Source organism: Sinohyriopsis cumingii, chromosome 5 (assembly GCF_028554795.1).
Source record: "Sinohyriopsis cumingii isolate HCF-2022 chromosome 5, ASM2855479v2, whole genome shotgun sequence".
NCBI lineage: Eukaryota > Metazoa > Mollusca > Bivalvia > Unionida > Unionidae > Sinohyriopsis > Sinohyriopsis cumingii.
In genome coordinates, this window is record NC_142965.1 from 58,974,344 (window position 1) to 58,998,221 (window position 23,878).

At 34.9% G+C, this 23,878-nt stretch overlaps 1 protein-coding gene across 2 annotated transcripts in view; it reads right to left on the minus strand.

The window, feature by feature from the left end:
- Positions 1-780: 780 nt before the first annotated feature.
- LOC149799249 (ankyrin repeat domain-containing protein 42-like) overlaps positions 781-23,878 on the minus strand; it is a 37,587-nt gene continuing 14,489 nt past the window's right edge. For both annotated transcript variants that reach the window (XM_089958529.1, XM_089958530.1), the window contains 7 exons: positions 19,695-19,895; positions 18,999-19,124; positions 15,176-15,325; positions 12,619-12,762; positions 12,324-12,450; positions 5,122-5,266; positions 781-4,103 (listed from right to left, as the gene is read on the minus strand). In XM_089958529.1, coding sequence (XP_089814655.1) covers positions 3,951-4,103; positions 5,122-5,266; positions 12,324-12,450; positions 12,619-12,762; positions 15,176-15,325; positions 18,999-19,124; positions 19,695-19,895 — 1,046 coding nt within the window. In that variant the 3' untranslated portion in view covers positions 781-3,950. The remainder of the gene's footprint in view (positions 4,104-5,121; positions 5,267-12,323; positions 12,451-12,618; positions 12,763-15,175; positions 15,326-18,998; positions 19,125-19,694; positions 19,896-23,878) is intronic.

The following is a 23,878-nucleotide window of genomic DNA, read 5'->3' on the forward strand; positions in this document are numbered from 1 at the left end:
CATTCATCTGATACTTATATCCAGTCTGATATATCAATCCAGTCTGATTATGTAAATCCAGTCTGATATGTAACTGCAGTCTATGTAAATGATGTAAATCGAGTCTGATAATGTGAATCCAGTCTGATATTGAATCCAGTCTGATAATGTGAATCCAGTCTCATGTTGTTGTTTTTGTTGTTGTGGGGTTTAACGCCATTTTTCAGCACACTATAGGCTATGCACGGCAGCCAGTATTAATGGTGGAGGAAGAACCGAGGAAAACCCCCGGGAAGAACCACTGACCCACGAGAAGCTAATGGAAAGCTTCCTCACATACCCACATTGGCCTAATCCTAGCCTCAAACCCACACAGACAGAGGTGAGATGGCAGTAATTCGTAACAGAGAGTGCTTTAGACCACTTCCCACTCGAGGCCCCGAATCCAGTCTGATATGTGAATCTAGTCTGATAATGTAAATCTAGTCAGATATGAGAATCAGTCTGATATGAGAATCCATTGACAATGAGACAAAGTAAAGATAAGAGTCAAATTAGCTGCACATTTCTTTCCACAGAAGAAAGCTGGTGCATGATTTAAGCATTGCCAATATTTCTCTGTGAATGATGGCATTTTCTGTTGGCTTGTTTGTAAATTATGAATTTTAAGATATAATCAATTCAAAGACTTCATAATAAATTAAAAATGTATTGCTAATGTATCCACTATCAGACAAATAAAATGGATTGCAAAATATTTAATTGCAAAACATTTATGATTTCCAAATAAGAACAACGCTGTTTCTAAAAGAATCAGTTTATCAACAAATCTTAAATATCACTGAATCTATGAAATAAATAGAAAATTTGTAAAATATTTCAAGTAGGGTGGACAATGGTTAAATCTGGACAGAATTTAGATAATTAAATATGAACTGTGCATTTAAATTATAAATTCTACTAGAAAATATTCCCTCAAAAACCTTGCCTTTAACAAGTCACACACACACACACACACACACACACACATATAAATATATCACATACATTGTAAACACATACACTGTGAAGACTAATTAAAGTTATTTATGGAATATTATTGGTGATCAAAACATTGACAAATTTCTTACAAATGTTCAGGAAAATCGTAAACTGAGGAAATTTCTGAGATTTTGTCTGCTAAATTCATGTATTTCTAAGAAAAGCATTACATATATTGCTGACAGGTGCGAAACAATAATAAACATTTATAATCATAGGGAATTCCAAGTTAAGGGTTCAAGGACACACATTAGGAAAAAACATTACAAGTAAGATTTTTCATGAAATGTAACAGTCATAAATTTGAGTAAAGGATAATTACTTGCAAAATTGTACACATGCATACCAATTACCACTACATATTCAAATATACAGAATATTTTGAATTAATAACACAACAGTTTAGTTACTGTAATTTAAATATACAGAAACTAAGATATTTATTTATTATAATCAGAATAAAACACAAAGCCTATAGTATTTTCTAGGCAAATTTTTTTCAGAGAACTCGTGAAATTTCATGTCTTTCCAAATCCTAACTATTGTGACAGGTTGCAGCTATCTTTTAGAATATTTCCCGAACTATTTTGACTTGACAGAAAACTTGCACACAATTGCTTAAAGTATTTCAGTGACTGCCAGATTATTAATTTCAATGACTTATGAAAAGTAAAGAAGTTAAACTGCTGAATTCCTTTTTAAACCACTAGAAAACTATCAAAACTATCAAATGTCATCAATGCAAACAGGCAGGAACATTTTCATCTGAACATGTAGCCCTGAAACTTGCATCTTCCAAATGCATACATGTATTTGCAAATTTAAGGATCTCTAATGTATACATCTATTGGAAAATGTAGTGATCTGAATTGTGTACATATATTTGCAAATTTAGTGCTACAAAATACATACATGTATTTGCAAATTTATTGATCTCAAATGTTCTTGATACTATTATAATTAGAATAATAACCACAATTTAACATAATGCAATATCTATCATTGTGTCTTGGTTATCCATACTTATCAATCATATACACTAATGGAGTGTCCTTTCCCCACTCTTTAATACAAATTTTCATGCTAATCACAATTACAGAATAGGCCTATGTGGTTACAGTGTTACAGCAGATGTGGGAAGTCGCAGGTTCAAACCCAAGGATATTAAAAAATGGTACTAACACTTCCTAGCTTGGTACTTAACATTATGGTTTTGCTGTAAGTCTTCCAAAAATTACCCTTAAAATATGGACATTATGGCATACTAGCAAAAACTAAGGAAAAATAAGTGTTGCCAAAAAATCTGGACAATTGGTTCAGGTTTCATCTTAGAATGAATGAAACTAGTCAGGGAACCAGACTAACTATACAGCAGCACCCCAGACACTTTAAACTGCACCTGTTCATTCATGCAAAGTGTCTGCATGATCAAACTGTTGATTATAGAATTTTTTTAAATGGCTTCCAGAAAGTGATGCATGTTTAAGACAAAAGGGAAAATAAGCTTGCTTCTAGAAAAGTGTTAATAATCAACATGGAAGAATAAAAAGGAGTATTCAGATTCTTGTGAATAAAACCTGGAAAGGACACAAGTTTATTGAACATCACATGCCAGTTTGAGTAAGTCTCATGGTGGGAGATATGACTGCCATCGTCATGTGAACTGGAAAAGATTTTCCAAGAATTACATCAAGTTGCGAGAGGGCAACAAGCCATTGAGCTGCATAGGGTTTGGAACTAGAGTTTGTGCAATTGTACTAGTGGTAAATAAAGTCTACACACACTTTACAAACTTTGTAAGTTGAACATAATGTGTATTGTCGATGTGTCAAACTTCTAATTATGTTTTCCAGCTTTATAATAGCAGTTATTGATAGTTTGCTACACCTTAATGAAAACTGGTCAATCTTATGGAAAAAATAACTGCCTTACTGAGATGGACATGTCAGGTTTGGCAGGTCTGACACACATACACACACACACACACACACAGAATATATCACTGCCATAACATTGTTTTGATTCCTTGGTCTTCTAAGCCCTTATTCATCATCACATCAAATTAGACTGGTTCCTACTATTGTTCCCTTTGCGCATTATGAAATTCTATCAAAAACACGGATAAAGGAACAAGACCAAATGAGGCGGCTTCAACATATTTCATTGTGATGGCGTTGATAAACTGTGATGTCTACTCATGTGCTACTTCATAAAAAAATTAACTTGATTTACATCACTGAAAGTAAAGAATAATATGGTTGTTTCATCAACAATGTTGTATAATATCTAACAATTCTTCCCCAAATATGTAACAATGCAAAAACAGTTGGCAATTACAATCTAAATTAAGTGTAATAAAGTAATCACAAAGTACCATTTCCTCCAGGTGGAATTTTACCACCGATTTATAACACTCTGGCAGTGGCATTATCCTACCAATGGGAGATAACCCACTAAAAGGAGTAGGGCAAATTATGCATCAAAATATCATTAATCAGGGGCCTCAATTATAAGGAGAAAATCTGTGTCTACTAATAATGCATTTAACTGACATTTTACAGAAAATATTATTCCAATAAAGTCCCAAGTTCATGTTATACAAAAGTACACAAACTCCAAGTGTAATGTATTTTGCCAGGTTACCTTTTTAATTTAGATTAAATCAGAAACGAATCATTCACTATTGTTTTTATGTGTATTTTGCATTTGCATTATAAAAAAGCAATTAAAATAAAAATTGCTGAGGCTGCCATCAATGACAAAAATAAATAATTACCGAGTTAAATGACACCCCCTTGTAAAAGTGTAAATGAACAATTTTAGTTTTCCACAGTGTCAATATATATAGATCAATTTTCCCATAATTCAGTAATTAAAAATAGGTATTTATTTATATTATTTGTCTGTTGTTTGGTCGTTCGTCTTTTCCATCACACAACTTTATGATACTTGGATCCTTTCTTTGACACAGTCTGGTTTCTCTTAATGAAGACACCAGCTTCATCATAACTCTTTTTCTTTCCTGCACTTTTCTTCTTGACAGTTCGAGGCTTGGGGACAAATTCCATCTCATCATCGTCAGACTGACAAAAAAAGTAATTTATAGACATTTTGATAAAGATGCAGTATAAAATATCCAAGTTTTTAATTAGATCAAGATAAATGACTCCATTCTGCAGAGGGCTTTTATGAAATATCTCCATGGAATATCCACACAAAAGAATCTTCAATTAGTGAGTTAAAATCACTTCAAATTTTTACAATTCTCATCGACTCCATGAATTTCCCTTTCAAAAAAATAATCTTTTCATTTACTTGAAATATTTATTAATAATTATTGTAAATGTAATTACAAGTTAAATGATATAATACCCGATCAATTGCTTGGAGCATCGTATATTAGTATCAATGATTTACTTTAGAAAAATCCAGAATTTTGCAATCATTTTCAAGAAGCAGGGAAATGATAATGGTATTTACTGATTCTGCATCACCATGACTCAAACAAGTCAAGAACTATACACACATCATTCATAAAAATGTGACATTTTAAGCAATTTCTTTTGTTTTTCAGTTACATGTAATGATTTTTACTACATTACCAGTTACATATATCATACCCATAGTAATTCAATCTTTATTACTTGATCGCATCTTATCAGTAACTGAAAATCTGGATCACAACAAGAAATGACACAAATCATCATGTGATTTTCTGATACTGACAATCTGACATGATCTTGCAGTTGAGATTGATTACTATGACAATGTAAGAGTTCAATGAGTTTTGGAAATTTCAGTTCCAATAACTTCAATGACTTCAAAAGCATCAGTCCCATTTACCACATGACATTTTTACCTGTTTTGTCACCCTGTGTCTCAAGGTACCTGTGGCATCCTCCTTTTAACTGATATGGGGCCAGTGAAAACTGCATGAAATCAAGCACAAGAAAATATAAACTGGCTTCAGAAAATTGCAGAAATAAACAGGACTAAAATGGGATCTGTATTTGCCCCAAAACAGGCTTCGGAAAATTGCTGAAATAAACAGGACTTTTATATAATAAATTAAATTTTATAAATAGGGTTTTGGGATCTTACCCCTGAATCCCTGGAGACCATGTCTCTTGCCTGCAGTCTATAGCTAAGTTCAGCAATGTCTCGTCTGTACTGATCTAATTGAGCCTCCAGTTTCTCTCTCCTCAGCCTTTCATATTCCAGCTGAGCCTCCAGCTCATTGATGGTTCTGGAATAATAATAATAATAATAATAATAATAATAATAAGTAACATCAAAGTTGTCTAATCAAATTTCCACCTGATTTTGCCAAAAATAAATCAATCTTACATTAAATGAAAAGAACTGTGTAATTTATGAAACAATGCATTATGGCCCAAACTGCTACACCTGATACATTTTCTAGCTGAGAAATACATAAATAAACCATTCTTACTCCATCTATCTTAAGCACCATTCAGGTCAAAGGGTAGAAATAAAAGAAAAATATGAAATTACCAGTATGGACCTTTTACCCTGACCTCAACCACATGATTTTAAATATTGTATACAACACACCAGCTACTGATGATATTCAAGTGTACCAAGACACTAGTGATGATAGCAGAATGTACCACAGGATGCTAGTGATGATATTCAAGTGTACCAAGACACTAGTGATGATAGTAGAATGTACCACAGGATGCTAGTGATGATATTCAAGTGTACCAAGACACTAGTGATGAGAGCAGAATGTACCACAGGATGCTAGTGATGATATTCAAGTGTACCAAGACACTAGTGATGATAGCAGAATGTACCACAGGATGCTAGTGATGATATTCAAGTGTACCAAGACACTAGTGATGATAGCAGAATGTACCACAGGATGCTAGTGATGATATTCAAGTGTACCAAGACACTAGTGATGACAGTAGAATGTACCACAGGATGCTAGTGATGATATTCAAGTGTACCAAGACACTAGTGATGATAGTAGAATGTAACACAGGATGCTAGTGATGATATTCAAGTATACATAGACACTAGTGATGATAGCAGAATGTACCACAGGATGCTAGTGATGATATTCAAGTGTACCAAGACACTAGTGATGATAGTAGAATGTACCACAGGATGCTAGTGATGATATTCAAGTGTACCAAGACACTAGTGATGATAGCAGAATGTACCACAGGATGCTAGTGATGATATTCAAGTGTACATAGACACTAGTGATGATAGTAGAATGTACCACAGGATGCTAGTGATGATATTCAAGTGTACCAAGACACTAGTGATGACAGTAGAATGTACCACAGGATGCTACTGATGATATTCAAGTGTACCAAGACACTAGTGATGATAGCAGAATGTACCACAGGATGCTAGTGATGATATTCAAGTGTACCAAGACACTAGTGATGATAGTAGAATGTACCACAGGATACTAGTGATGATATTCAAGTGTACCAAGACACTAGTGATGATAGTAGAATGTACCACAGGATGCTAGTGATGATATTCAAGTGTACCAAGACACTAGTGATGATAGTAGAATGTACCACAGGATGCTAGTGATGATATTCAAGTGTACCAAGACACTAGTGATGATAGCAGAATGTACCACAGGATGCTAGTGATGATATTCAAGTGTACTAAGATGCTAGTGATGATAGTAGAATGTACCACAGGATGCTAGTGATGATATTCAAGTGTACCAAGACACTAGTGATGACAGTAGAATGTACCACAGGATGCTAGTGATGATATTCAAGTGTACATAGACACTAGTGATGACAGTAGAATGTACCACAGGATGCTAGTGATGATATTCAAGTGTACCAAGACACTAGTGATGATAGTAGAATGTAACACAGGATGCTAGTGATGATATTCAAGTGTACCAAGACACTAGTGATGACAGTAGAATGTACCACAGGATGCTAGTGATGATATTCAAGTGTACCAAGACACTAGTGATGATAGTAGAATGTACCACAGGATGCTACTGATGATATTCAAGTGTACCAAGACACTAGTGATGACAGTAGAATGTACCACAGGATGCTACTGATGATATTCAAGTGTACTAAGATGCGAGTGATGATAGTAGAATGTACCACAGGATGCTAGTGATGATATTCAAGTGTACCAAGACACTAGTGATGACAGTAGAATGTACCACAGGATGCTAGTGATGATATTCAAGTGTACCAAGACACTAGTGATGACAGTAGAATGTACCACAGGATGCTAGTGATGATATTCAAGTGTACTAAGATGCTAGTGATGATAGTAGAATGTAACACAGGATGCTAGTGATGATATTCAAGTGCACCAAGACACTAGTGATGATAGTAGAATGTACCACAGGATGCTAGTGATGATATTCAAGTGTACATAGACACTAGTGATGATAGCAGAATGTACCACAGGATGCTAGTGATGATATTCAAGTGTACTAAGATGCTAGTGATGATAGTAGAATGTACCACAGCATGCTAGTGATGATATTCAAGTGTACCAAGACACTAGTGATGATAGTAGAATGTACCACAGGATGCTAGTGATGATATTCAAGTGTACTAAGATGCTAGTAGAATGTCCCACAGGATGCTAGTGATGATATTCAAGTGTACCAAGACACTAGTGATGACAGTAGAATGAACCACAGGATGCTAGTGATGATATTCAAGTGTACTAAGGTGATAGTGATGATAGTAGAATGTACCACAGGATGCTAGTGATGATATTCAAGTGTACCAAGACACTAGTGATGACAGTAGAATGTACCACAGGATGCTAGTGATGATATTCAAGTGTACATAGACACTAGTGATGACAGTAGAATGTACCACAGGATGCTAGTGATGATATTCAAGTGTACCAAGACACTAGTGATGATAGCAGAATGTACCACAGGATGCTAGTGATGATATTCAAGTGTACATAGACACTAGTGATGATAGTAGAATGTAACACAGGATGCTAGTGATGATATTCAAGTGTACCAAGACACTAGTGATGATTGTAGAATGTACCACAGGATGCTAGTGATGATATTCAAGTGTACCAAGACACTAGTGATGATAGTAGAATGTACCACAGGATGCTAGTGATGATATTCAAGTGTACCAAGACACTAGTGATGATAGCAGAATGTACCACAGGATGCTAGTGATGATATTCAAGTGTACTAAGATGCTAGTGATGATAGTAGAATGTACCACAGGATGCTAGTGATGATATTCAAGTGTACCAAGACACTAGTGATGATAGTAGAATGTAACACAGGATGCTAGTGATGATATTCAAGTGTACCAAGACACTAGTGATGATAGTAGAATGTACCACAGGATGCTAGTGATGATATTCAAGTGTACCAAGACACTAGTGATGATAGCAGAATGTACCACAGGATGCTAGTGATGATATTCAAGTGTACATAGACACTAGTGATGATAGCAGAATGTACCACAGGATGCTAGTGATGATATTCAAGTGTACTAAGATGCTAGTGATGATAGTAGAATGTACCACAGGATGCTAGTGATGATATTCAAGTGTACCAAGACACTAGTGATGACAGTAGAATGTACCACAGGATGCTACTGATGATATTCAAGTGTACCAAGACACTAGTGATGATAGCAGAATGTACCACAGGATGCTAGTGATGATATTCAAGTGTACCAAGACACTAGTGATGACAGTAGAATGTACCACAGGATGCTAGTGATGATATTCAAGTGTACCAAGACACTAGTGATGATAGCAGAATGTACCACAGGATGCTAGTGATGATATTCAAGTGTACCAAGACACTAGTGATGATAGTAGAATGTACCACAGGATGCTAGTGATGATATTCAAGTGTACCAAGACACTAGTGATGATAGCAGAATGTACCACATGATGCTAGTGATGATATTCAAGTGTACCAAGACACTAGTGATGATAGCAGAATGTACCACAGGATGCTAGTGATGATATTCAAGTGTACCAAGACACTAGTGATGATAGCAGAATGTACCACAGGATGCTACTGATGATATTCAAGTGTACCAAGACACTAGTGATGACAGTAGAATGTACCACAGGATGCTAGTGATGATATTCAAGTGTACTAAGACACTAGTGATGATAGCAGAATGTACCACAGGATGCTAGTGATGATATTCAAGTGTACCAAGACACTAGTGATGATAGCAGAATGTACCACAGGATGCTAGTGATGATATTCAAGTGTACCAAGACACTAGTGATGATAGTAGAATGTACCACAGGATGCTAGTGATGATATTCAAGTGTACCAAGACACTAGTGATGACAGTAGAATGTAACACAGGATGCTACTGATGATATTCAAGTGTACTAAGACACTAGTGATGATAGCAGAATGTACCACAGGATGCTAGTGATGATATTCAAGTGTACCAAGACACTAGTGATGATAGCAGAATGTACCACAGGATGCTAGTGATGATATTCAAGTGTACCAAGACACTAGTGATGATAGCAGAATGTACCACAGGATGCTAGTGATGATATTCAAGTGTACCAAGACACTAGTGATGATAGCAGAATGTAGCACAGGATGATGATATTCAAGTGTACCAAGACACTAGTGATGATAGCAGAATGTACAACAGGATGCTAGTGATAATATTCAAGTGTACCAAGACACTAGTGATGACAGTAGAATGTACCACAGGATGCTAGTGATAATATTCAAGTGTACTAAGATGCTAGTGATGATAGCAGAATGTAACACAGGATGCTAGTGATGATATTCAAGTGTACCAAGACACTAGTGATGATAGCAGAATGTACCACAGGATGCTAGTGATGATATTCAAGTGTACCAAGACACTAGTGATGATAGCAGAATGTACCACAGGATGCTAGTGATGATATTCAAGTGTACCAAGACACTAGTGATGATAGCAGAATGTACCACAGGATGCTAGTGATGATATTCAAGTGTACCAAGACACTAGTGATGATAGCAGAATGTACCACAGGATGCTAGTGATGATATTCAAGTGTACCAAGACACTAGTGATGACAGTAGAATGTACCACAGGATGCTAGTGATGATATTCAAGTGTACCAAGACACTAGTGATGATAGTAGAATGTAACACAGGATGCTAGTGATGATATTCAAGTGTACCAAGACACTAGTGATGATAGTAGAATGTACCACAGGATGCTAGTGATGATATTCAAGTGTACCAAGACACTAGTGATGATAGTAGAATGTACCACAGGATGCTAGTGATGATATTCAAGTGTACCAAGACACTAGTGATGATAGCAGAATGTACCACAGGATGCTAGTGATGATATTCAAGTGTACATAGACACTAGTGATGATAGTAGAATGTACCACAGGATGCTAGTGATGATATTCAAGTGTACCAAGACACTAGTGATGATAGCAGAATGTACCACAGGATGCTAGTGATGATATTCAAGTGTACTAAGATGCTAGTGATGATAGTAGAATGTACCACAGGATGATAGTGATGATATTCAAGTGTACCAAGACACTAGTGATGATAGTAGAATGTACCACAGGATGCTAGTGATGATATTCAAGTGTACTAAGATGCTAGTGATGACAGTAGAATGTAACACAGGATGCTAGTGATGATATTCAAGTGTACCAAGACACTAGTGATGATAGTAGAATGTACCACAGGATGCTACTGATGATATTCAAGTGTACCAAGACACTAGTGATGACAGTAGAATGTACCACAGGATGCTAGTGATAATATTCAAGTGTACTAAGATGCTAGTGATGATAGTAGAATGTACCACAGGATGCTAGTGATGATATTCAAGTGTACCAAGACACTAGTGATGATAGTAGAATGTACCACAGGATGCTAGTGATAATATTCAAGTGTACTAAGATGCTAGTGATGATAGTAGAATGTACCACAGGATGCTAGTGATGATATTCAAGTGTACCAAGACACTAGTGATGACAGTAGAATGTACCACAGGATGCTAGTGATGATATTCAAGTGTACATAGACACTAGTGATGATAGTAGAATGTACCACAGGATGCTAGTGATGATATTCAAGTGTACATAGACACTAGTGATGATAGTCAATTGTATCAAGTGTTATCAGGTAAGTAACACTGTGGAATAGAAAGCAAGATGGATGGACAAACAGACTTAAAAAAATGAAAGAAAACACAGACATAAACATGAATACTATGTTCCCTTCCTTTTTGATTAAAGGTGGGGGGAAAAATACTTATTTCACTTACAAGTATTTGTTGACAACCTAGTGAAAATACTAAATAAATGGTTGTTTATGTGAAAATTAAAAGATTTTGGTAAAATTAAAGGAATAAAATGTTTTAGAAACTATATGTTAGCATTTGCAGATATAGGTTTTTATTTTAATGGAGGCAAGCATAAGTACTTCCTTCACTCTGGAATTTGTATTTAAAAAAATTGTGTTTACAAATTACTATCGATTAAGCAACACAGCTGAGAGCAGGTCAAAATTGCACATACAACGCAATAAGGGCAAAATCAAGAAGCAAAAAATTTGAAAATATGATTATGACATTTATTTGACATGCTATGAGAAAAATAAAGGTACAATAGTTTTAAATTAATCTGAGCTGTTGGTTCAGATTATAATAATACCGCTTCTTGCCCTTTCCCATCCAAGTCAAATGTCCATATAAGTGCAGGAGCTGTGTTCCCTTAAACACGTCATTAAAAGTATAGATAACAGTGATTAATGAATTCTATCTCAAGTTTATGAAGTTATTTATTTTATTGCTTAATTAATACATAAGTAAAAAAAGTTGGAGACTATGGAGGAAAGAAACAGGTATATTAACAAGTATTACTGTTTTTTTCTTCCTATGTATGCTGAGAAAAGAGGTTAATTGAGCATTTTTGAAAAACAAAAAAGGAGATTGTTTCAATAATTTCTTATTGGAAAGAATACAAATTTCAGCCAACTTTATTTTTGCGGGTCATAAATACAGATGAAATTTCTTTGTGATCCCAACCTCTATTTGGTAGAATCTCCTCTGATCTTCTTACCTGTATATGGTTCATTGTGATAAAGTTATGGCAGTCTACTGTAGTCGGAATATTGGCTTAAACTCAAAACTAAAAAAAAAAAATGCACAAGAAATAAAACAAAATGAATTTCAAAAGGCAGTTTTAAAGGCTCTGCATACAATGACAATTTAAGTTGTATTAAACCATGCCTTCCACAAGTGTGTGTGACCTAAATAGTGGTTCTCATGAAGACATACTTGTCTTTGTCTCGTATATCCTTAAGTCTTTTCCTGTCTTCCTCAAGTCTTCCTCCCAGTTGTGTGTAGTTTTTCTTGGCAATCTCCAACAGTCTTTCCAACTCTTCCACCCTTTTCTGTGCTCTCCCTGTAATAGTAGACCAGATTTATCCATTAAAGAATGAACATTCCAGAAATAAAAAGAAACACACCTTCCTAAAACCACAAGAAAATTATAAATAAATGGGATACATTTGTATGGGGCAGATTTTACCAACATATAAACAAAGTATGGGACTTTAAAAGATAATCATACCTCTAGCAGCCTTTCTCTGTTTTTCAGTAAGAGGTAGAGGTTTACCCTCAGAGGTTTCCTTTGCTAGAGTCTCAAAGTCAATATCATCGTCTTCCTCCTCCTCTTCTCCAGACTTCTCTCCCACCACTACAGATGTTTCCTCCTCTGGAATTTTTTTAATGAACATGTCAGGTTTGACACAGATATATATACACACACACACATGTACACAACCTATGGTTGCTTATAAATGACAACAAACTTTAAATGACCTCTTCTGTTTGTCCAGCTGAATGAAAATCAAAGTACAGAAGTGGGAACACAATTAAGATAGATGTTATTTACTCCATACACAAATGCCCTAGACTATATTCAAAAGTTCATCAACAGTTGTTGCTTCAAAACTTTCAACCCCAAATCAGGATATGTCTGTAAAAATTTCATTTTTGTCCTGACATGCAAAATCTGCGCCATTGTTGAAAATATCAGAAAATATATATTTAAACCATTTAAAAATTTCCCTGTCTATTAGGTAAACATTTTCACAAGCTACAGTTAAATTTCATCTAGGTTTAATGAAATAATGGCCAAAAAATCTTTGGCAAGAAACCCTCTATCTTAATATACTTTTTAAAATTTAAAAGACAAACCTGTTTACAAGTAAAGAATGTCCAATCCATAATTTTAGCCACTGTCCTTAATTTGCCAACATTGACACCTGGTCTAATAAAGTATGCATCACTGTCCTTAATTTGCCATACCAACACTGACAGCTGGTCTAATAAAGTATGCATCACTGTCCTTAATTTGCCATACCAACACTGACAGCTGGTCTAATAAAGTATGCATCACTGTCCTTAATTTGCCATACCAACATTGACACCTGGTCTAATAAAGTATGCATCACTGCACAAAATAAATTCTGCATGTAAAATAAAAAATTTCACTCAGTGCCCTAACTTTTCTAAGATATTTTATGGAAACCACAGTGTAATTGTAGCAGTAACAAGTTTCATTATTTTACATTTCAACCTAACCTTATGAGGCAGTGGTGTAGTGGTTGGCAAATTAGGATATGCCATCTCCATCAAAACACTTTGCTAAGCACTTTAAGATAGAAAAGCTACTGCAAGATTAAAATATTCCATCTTTTGATTGGTCAGTATACATTCCAGTAAGCTTTAGACTCAAATAAAGTTTTATAATGAATGGGTAAGAATGTTGTAAGATTAGTCTGAACATAATCATTGCTGCTTTGTCCTTAACCTATAAACTCAATTTTGTCCTTGAATTTAAACGCAATTTTGTCCTTGAATTTAAACGCAATTTTGTCCTTGAATTTAAACGCAATTTTGTCCTTGACCTTTAAATTCAGTTGTACTAGCCAGTCCAGCTGTAAATGGGTAGTAGCATGAACATTATTAGCTAAAGTTGGCCCAATATATTTTTCCTGGTTAATTTTACTTCAAACCTGAACTACTTTAATAAAATTTTGTTGATTCTGATCATGATCTGACCCACAGAACCTGTCTCTTGTCTCCATATCTATTTCTTTCTGCTTCAAATATTAATGATATGCTTGAGCCAATCAACATATTTCAAGGCTTTGCTACAAAATCTACTTCAGAACTACTCTGATGGAGTGACACACTGGTCGGGAGGCGTAAGCATGTTTTGACTGACCACGGTGCATCAGCAATTGTGGGATGGTTAACTTGCAATAGACTGGCCTCCCACTGATAATTGGGTAGACTTTACCCTCATCAAGCATAAAAATCAGTGTAACATTTCCCTTGCATTAAATTTGGCCTGACCATATGTTGTTTATCACTTCATTTGCAAAACAATTTAAGCTTAACAGGCATAAACAATATAGCAACTGGAATGATACATGCATCTCATGACCTTGACCTCTGAGCCAAAGACTTGACTACTGTATAAATGGTGTGCACCTGGTAAAATTTCATCAAATACCTATGGGGGTTAATAAGTAACAGGTCAATGACATAGTGACCTTGAAGTGACCTTGCCCTTGTGACTGTGGCTGCCACTATGAATAGGCAAAACACTGACAATTCAAGATAAATAAAATATTATTGTTTCACTAAAATAACTTCAATGGTTTAAGCTATAACCACACATGGATGAAGGTCACTGATTTACATTTTCCTTGCCATGACATCGACGTTTGATCAAAGGCATGGCTGTGGTATGCGACACTGTCTATTTGATATATTACTGATTAAAGTTTCATTCAAATATCTTCAGTGCTTCAAAAGGATACAAATTTCAGAATTACAATTTCCTTTCATTTTGACCTTCACTTTAAGGCTGGAAGCATGGCTGTAGAATGCAGTACAACATCTAGTTCTGTTATATATGTGAAAAGCTTCATAAAACATTCCAATCATTGCAATGTGATGAGACAGAAAAGCAAATGTTAATGGACTGACAACAACATATACTGATTTGAGATGAATAATCAACAAGTATTTAGGTTATCATTTTTTGACAAAGGTCATGATAATCATTCAACAGAATCAACTATTGGTTTCCCCCAAGAGGGATGCCCACACACCTGGGTCTCCTCCTAGCAACTTGACACAGGCTAATTGGGCAAACCTTCTAGCAACATCTCTTGGTGCTTCGCCTGCCTGGTTAGTGATCTGCAAGTTGGCTCCCATCTCAATTAGCCACTGCAGAATGTGGATATGGCCATTTCCAGCAGCTGCAAAAAGATATACAACTGAGCTATAATTGAGCTATAAGGAAACCTGGCACATAAACATTCACATGTACATGAACTATAAAGTAACCTGGCACATAAACATTCACATGTACATGAGCTATAAAGTAACCTGGCACATAAACATTCACATTACATGAACTATAAAGTAACCTGGCACATAAACATTCACATGTACATGAACTATAAAGTAACCTGGCACATAAACATTCACATGTACATGAGCTATAAAGTAACCTGGCACATAAACATTCACATGTACATGAACTATAATGTAACCTGACACATAAACATTCACATGTACATGAGCTATAAAGTAACCTGGCACATAAACATTTACATTACATGAACTATAAGGTAACGTGGCACATAAAGATTCACATGTACATGAGCTATAAGGTAACCTGACACATAAACATTCACATGTACATGAGCTATAAGTTAACCTGACACATAAACATTCAGATGTACATGAGCTATAAGTTAACCTGGCACATAAACATTCACATGTACATGAGCTATAAGGTAACCTGACACATAAACATTCACATGTACATGAACTATAAGGTAACCTGGCACATAAACATTCACATGTACATGAGCTATAAAGTAACCTGGCACATAAACATTCAGATGTACATGAACTATAAGGTAACCTGGCACATAAACATTCACATGTACATGAGCTATAAAGTAACCTGACACATAAACATTCACATGTACATGAGCTATAAAGTAACCTGGCACATAAACATTCACATGTATATGAACTATAAAGTAACCTGGCACATAAACATTCAGATGTACATGAACTATAAGGTAACCTGGCACATAAACATTCACATGTACATGAGCTATAAAGTAACCTGGCACATAAACATTCACATGTACATGAGCTATAAAGTAACCTGGCACATAAACATTCAGATGTACATGAACTATAAGGTAACCTGGCACATAAACATTCACATGTACATGAGCTATAAAGTAACCTGGCACATAAACATTCACATGTACATGAACTATAAGGTAACCTGACACATAAACATTCACATGTACATGAGCTATACAGTAACCTGACACATAAACATTCACATGTACATGAGCTATAAGGTAACCTGACACATAAACATTCATATGTACATGAGCTGTATGATAAAACTGTTATTTCAACATTCATATGTACATGAGCTACAAGGACAAACCTGACATATAAACAATCATATCTACATGAGCTATAAGATCAACTTGACATATAAACATTCATTTGTACATGAGCTACAAGATCAACTTGACATATAAACAATCATATGTACATGAGCTACAAGATCAACTTGACATATAAACATTCATTTGTACAGGGGCTAAAAGATAAACCTGACATATAATGAGCTACATTATAAGCTAAATAACCAACCCTACTACTAAGATTCATTCTGAGCACTTTGTATTCAAACAAGTTATGAAGTACCTCCAAGTCTAATACAATTTCAGTCAATTTCTTAATTATATGACGAGTTATGGAATAATGCTGGATAACAACATCAGGGATCGTCCTGGGCTTCGCCAATGTCGCAAATTGCGATTTTTTTTCCTTATTGGCGACAAAAATATCCCATCTGGCGATTTTTTTGGCGACAGACTTTTTGGTTATTTAATTTGTAAATACAATCATTGATTTGGACTGGATAAATTAAAAGGGAGAATGAAAGGAAGCCACAAACTTGACTAAGCAATGCATTGGAATCAATCTGTTACACAAACGATCCTTTGTTCGTATTGACAACCCCATCTTTACAGTGCATTGTTACATCATAATCTGCTCATGCTGACATCTGGGCTGAGTACTGTATGCTGTGTTACAGTCAATCATGCTACTGAACTATACCTACAACTGACCGACTTCTGAAGATGCGAATAGAATAGATACAATTAATTGTATGGCTAATCCTTCTGTTGTTTTTTATTTTTATACATATACCAATACAATAGTTTTGTTGAACCTTCATGGAAAACTGATAACCTTTGAAGTACCGACTACTGCGTATAAATACAAAGCAAATAGAAAAAATCTCAATCACAATTATATCTGTCGCCAGTGCAGCATTTTACTCATTGATCTCTTCCCTTTGCCATCAATCCGTGTTACGGCTGCAGAGACTTAAACTCCGCAACAAAAAATAGCAAATTAAAACAGTGTTGCATAATTAATAATAATTATTTATTTCTCAAAATACAGGAGTGAAAGAATCCCTAAATTGGGTGTGAATTTATGCTTATATATACGGTCCAATATTGCCAGGTGTTGACTCATGTAAGTTTCATTCGTTGGAATGGAGATCCTAGTTTGCTTGTGGAGAAAATTTGTACAGCATTCAGTGATCATTCTTGGGATTTAGGAAGCAATTCACTACAAGCTTTGTGAAGCTAGCCATAAAGGGGGGGGGGGCTGCTGAGAGACTACTGGTGTCACCTGTCAGCACTGTAGACTGTGAATGTGGATTCAGTAAGATGAACCTCATAAAAACTGACATCAGAAATAAACTCTGCATCTCATCTCTCGAGAATTTAATGAGAATCAGCATGTACTGATGTGAAAAATTAGACTTTGAAACTGCATTCAACAAGTGGACAGCCCTAAAATCGCGACGGATCTTCATGTAACACTTTGTAACATTTTGTTAATGCTTGTTGTAATTAGAGTATTAACTAACCCATCTTTTGTAATTTTCATTGCCTGTTACATTAATAGACTAAATTAACACTTGAAAAAATGTACACTACTTGTTCTGGCGACACTTTTTGAAAATTGGCGACAAAATATTGAGGTTGGCAATTTTTTTGGCGACAGCTTTTTAAAAGCCAGGACCATCCCTGCAACATTATCATTTTATCTTCCCAAAGTATTGATTTTACCTTCCCAAAGTATTGATTTTACCTTCCCAAAGTACTGATTTTATGTTCCCAAAGTATTGATTCACTATGAGGTCATTCCTTTTAATTTGGTTCCTGTAATAAATGCACATATGATCATGGAACCCATTTTTCAAATTTGTAATAAAAAGTTATGTATTTATGTACACTGTCATAAGGAAGTCTCATTTATACTCTATGGTTTCATGGAAGGTATTATAATGAGGGGGTGATGAATCTACAATTTTTTTCACACCACAATGAAACTTGTCTATTTAGAAAAATCAAACAACCGAATAGTTTTGTCCATTATATGCAGGTGCCCTTTGAAGAGTGAAGCCATCTGAATGTTTTGTACATTCAGATAAGAGTAAAACATGTCATGCTTAAATAAATTCATAAATTTTAATCAAGAGTGATTAGAAGGAAAAAACTCATTCAAAATGGCCCCTAAATAGGCGAGCAGCAGACAGTGGAAAAAGTGTGCAATGAATGTCTGAGAGAAGATTCAATGTCACAATGTTTAAAGCCAAGGTGCTTTATCCTTTACATACCATAAAATGTCTGCTGTCCAAATTAAATAAATGTCCTTTACCTTAGCGACAATTAAACAAAGACTAATTATTGTTTAGACAAGTGCCCCTTTTGGTCAATTATCATAATATTAAGGTATACCCTAAGTCAGGTGTATTGATTTAGAAAAAGACACTTCTAATTATGTGGCTCTGGAGACTTTATTTACCTTTGTGGGCAGGTGTAGATCCTTTGTCATCCCTTTCGTTGATGTTAACAACACCATTTTCCACCAACATGCGTAGATGATCCAGATCACCTTTGAAAGCAGCAACATGGGCTGGGAAAGCAAGGTCTAGCAAGGGAAATAAAATCAGCATCAAATAAAAAATTATTTATTGCAAAGAGTCATCTAAAAAGTTAAAATGAAATTATTTAAAAGATCCCTCATTAAACACAAGATGTAAAAACAACAGAAAATTATTACATCGGCTGCTGGAAGAGAGATATCTGCTAAGATCCTGAATGCCAACTATGGTTAGGTTGCAGTGCACTAAACACCAACCTTTTTACAAATCACCCATCAACAGACAATATGTGTTTTTGTGGTGAAGTAGAAACCCCCAACATTTCATCTGATATTGTCCAAACCATGTTTGTGTGAATCACATCATTTGAAATTTGCATATTCTTGCTCTTAATCAGTATCATATATACTTGCCTATAAGTAGAATCTAATGCAAAGATAATGATCTGCCATTGTAAATATACCATCAATTTTTTTTTACAAGAAATACAGTACTCATAATCAATGTAAGTCTGAGCTTCATTTTTTATATGTATTGTGCCAAGCCAATTATCTAAAATAAAACGATTTCTTTTTGGCTTATGATTTTATTAAGTTTCTAAAGCAAAGTGAGCTTACTTTCTGCCTCCTCTGGATGGTCCCTCTCCCACTCTACTCCCTGGATATACTCGATGATGTGATCTTTGTAGAATTGTTGGGCCAGATCCCGAGGAGTTTCACCCTGGTCATTACGTGCCCCAAGAATGTGGGTGGGGCTAATCCCAGTGCTGACCAAGAATTTCAAACATGGCAGATGGCCCTCCATGGCTGCTAAGTGAGCTAATATTAAAACAGAAGAAAAAAATCACTAAAATAAAATCAACACCTGCACTAAAATACAAAATATTTTTGTATCATTAATTTCGGGTGAGTTGGTAAAAACTTCAGCATATTGCGACACAAAAGTGAAAGAAATCATCGCTATGGAAAGATGCCAGTTTGTTTGTTGTAATGGTAATGGTTTTACGTTGTGGAAACAAATACAGCATGTGCAAACATACATCACCATGCAAACGAAAAATTTAATAAGATGGCTTTATTCAAACAAAAGGGAATCACACAAATACAATTTTAGATATACATACAACATCGACTGGATCATGTATGCATTTGTTAGCACACAGATATGCACAATATACAGAATTTGCTTTATCAACTGTTAGGTATATTTAATTTGTACTATATGCATGTTCAAGACTGATGGGAGAGATTTGGCTAATGGTATCTGTCAGTGGCTATTGTCTTGGCTGAGGGTTATGTCTACCTGACTTTTGTAATTTATTTGAAGATGTTTACTTGCAATTTATGCTTAAGGCCTGACATTATTTATGAGTTAGTGAGATCAGTACATTTGAAATGACCCATTTCTTGGATATTTAAATGTCTTTGGTCAAGGGAAATTATTATACATAGGAAGACGTTACCAAAATTACCCATTCCTCTTTTTTAGTTCAGTCTGTGAAACATTTACTGTTCAGAAATAATTTGAGAGAAATCATTTATTTAAATTATTCAATGTCAATAAAATGTGATAATTGATTTTTTTGGACAGATTATTGCGAATTCATTCAAAGACATTCTGGATTATATCACTGTAATACATAAAATCTACTGACACATTGAAGACGACTGATACATCAGCACATTCATATTTGGAATTCATTCAGAACATTCTCTACTTGTTTACATGCGACAGAAATTTTAGGATTATTTGGGATTTAACTCCTCTTAAATTTTCATTGCAATTTCAAGAATAAAATTGTTATTTAATTTAACTAAACTTGTTGCTTTTGCTTCTAATATAGTTGTAACATAAATAAATTATAAACTCAATCTGCATCTAGAGACTGGGAACCATTCACACATCTGGAATTACAAGATGACATCATTCCATGTTCAAATCAGTCAAGGATTATATTGTGATTGACACTCACAATTTCTAGAAAGTTCATAGCAATATATTAATTAACAAAATCTGAGACCTTGGTGCCTGATTTGTAATCAGCTTAAAAGGTAGCAGAAAATGGTCATATTATCAACAGTCCTATGAGACAATGGCCAAAATACTGCAGAATTCATGCAATTTCAAGCACTAAACACAAAATCAATATTTATTCTATGCTACAAAGTTTCTGCGAGTTAAATGTTTTTGTGAATTGATCTGTCAATTGAAAAATTTGCAAGAATAATAAATATACTACTAGGAAGTGTTTGTGAAACATATTTCTGTAGTCCTATTTTGTCTCTCCTCCTCAATCTGTGCACCTTGGGTGAAGGTATATGTATATATCTTTCCATGCACACAGTGTTTAATTGGTATTATCTGAAAAACAATCTTTCCACCAATCAGCACATTAGACATACAGCTCATGTGTAAATCACTCCTAATGTGCATACCATTCTTCACTCAACTGTTTACTGTAAGTCTTGTACTGCCTATTATGGAAATATGCAGTTTCCAACAATTTAGGTAAAATATCCTTAACATAATCATGATCTTGTTGTTGTTCTTGGCTTAACACTATTTTTCAGCACATGATACACTGGACATGGCGGAACCATTGACCCATAAAAGCCAAGCTTGAGGCTCAAACTCATGCAGACAGGTGATAAGTCAGTGATCTTTAAAGGCAATCACCCAGGGCTCCATCATGGTCATACTGCTACATACGTGTACATGGTGAAAAACTACAACCAGACATAATGTCTTGGACATACACATAGGATGCATTATTTGTAGACATACTATCTTGGACATGCACATTGGATGCATTAATTGCAGAAACTACAATGATTATACAAAACTGTTTGCAGAAACTATGATGATTATACAAAACTGTGGAGGATTAAAGTCTTGAAATTACGTTGCTTTTTACCATAAAAATGTCACTCATCACATCTAGTCCAAACAAGCATATTATACAAAGGTAAAGAATGTAGTTTAAAGAATTTTTTCAAGAAGATCAGTAAATCATCCTGACATATAATGTGAAGCACAATCAATTCTTGTCAACTTTGGCTTTCTCCTATCAATGCAGTTTATGTGACAGTGACAGATATATAATTTAATTAAAACAGGCAGTTTATGTGTCAGTGACAGTCACATGCATGCTAGTTTATTAGTTTTGTAAACAGACACAGGCAGTAAAATGATGCCATTTACACATGTAAACACTGCAACCACAGCATCTCATCCTGCAGTTTTTGATGGACTGCCATGAAAGTTGGCAATGTTATGGTCATCTGGTGAAGATTTGTATAGCATTGATCATCTGCAATATTTGTTAACAGTTACTGCCCTTTCTATTTTGTTTCATGTGAAGATCTCCATAATAAAACTAGTTCTGCAGTGTTTTTATGCTTTGCCTTAAAATTTGGAAAATTATTTGGTCTTCATCTGAAGATTGACAAATCAGAACAAATTACTTTGCTGCTGTAATTTTTACAAGACTTATTGCCCTATTTGCTTTGCAGCTTGAAACAGTTTTGTTACCATATCTAGTTTTTGATGGATTGCCATGAAACTTTGTAAATATTTAGGTCAGCACCTGAAGATATGCATACTGACAAATCGCTTTGCTCCCCTGGTATTTCTTAAGAGTTCTTGCCCTTCTATTTTTTGCAGCTTAACATAGTGTATTAGTGTATGTCACACTCTTGTTGTTGGAATTAGTCCAATTGTTTAATGGATAGCTAAAAGTTGGTATAGTTTTTTCCCCCTTTTGTCTTGTATCACATTGGAGTGTATGACATATGCTCATTAGTGCAGGTGGTTCCACAGTTATCCATGGATTACCAAGAAAGTCAGCAGATAATATGGCTACCACCTGAAGATGCACAAATCAAGAAATCATTTTGCCTCTTACATATTACTGTTTTGCCATGCAACAGAATTTAGTGCAAAATATACTGCACATTCAATTTGTCTTCCAAATTTGTGTTGCTTGCTGATTTTACTCTTCGTTTAAAGATGCACTTACTTAAAATCTTTGTGTTTCCTTGATTTCTGTATGAGTTATTGCCCCTTTCAACTTACTGCTGGATGCAATGTATGAGAGAATTTTGTGAATGCAACTACTCTTACAACTTTTATTGGACTGTTGTGAAACTCAGTACATATTATGGTCATTATCAGATGATATCCAAATTGACCAATCACTGTGATCACACTATTTATGCCCTTTTGATTTTAGTACAGACCCATTTCCAGCACTGGTAGGGGTGGGTAAGGAAATATATTTTAGTGAGTAAATTGTTCTTCATTTCCCTAGTTGTTCTTGTTGAAGAATACGACTAAAAATATGGTATGTTATCTTAGTCTTTCACATAGTTATCTTGATGTGTGATCTTAAGCTGTAAGTTGTTCAACTGTTTTTCTATTACTAGTATGGGCAGCTATATTTCATGGTGACTCAGCATCATTTGTAAAAATTGGAAACCAACCATGTCAGGAGGCATTTTGCATGGTTTAGTCAAATTCTGTTTAGCAGTTGCCAAGAAAAAGTTGGATTTTGTAATTTTAGAAACAACACATGAATCAAATGTGTACTGGCTTTTTTTGGCATAAATTTGAAAGCCCTATATGCCAGGATGCTTTCTGTTAAATTTGGTTAAATTCTGTTCAGAAGTTCTTATGAAGTCATTTAGACAATAAATCGTGGACTTTACTGAAGCTACAAAAGGACATTAACATTACCAACAGCTTATCATGGACTTTATTGCAACTAGACATTTTATATTCATCCAATCTGAAGAAAAAAAAC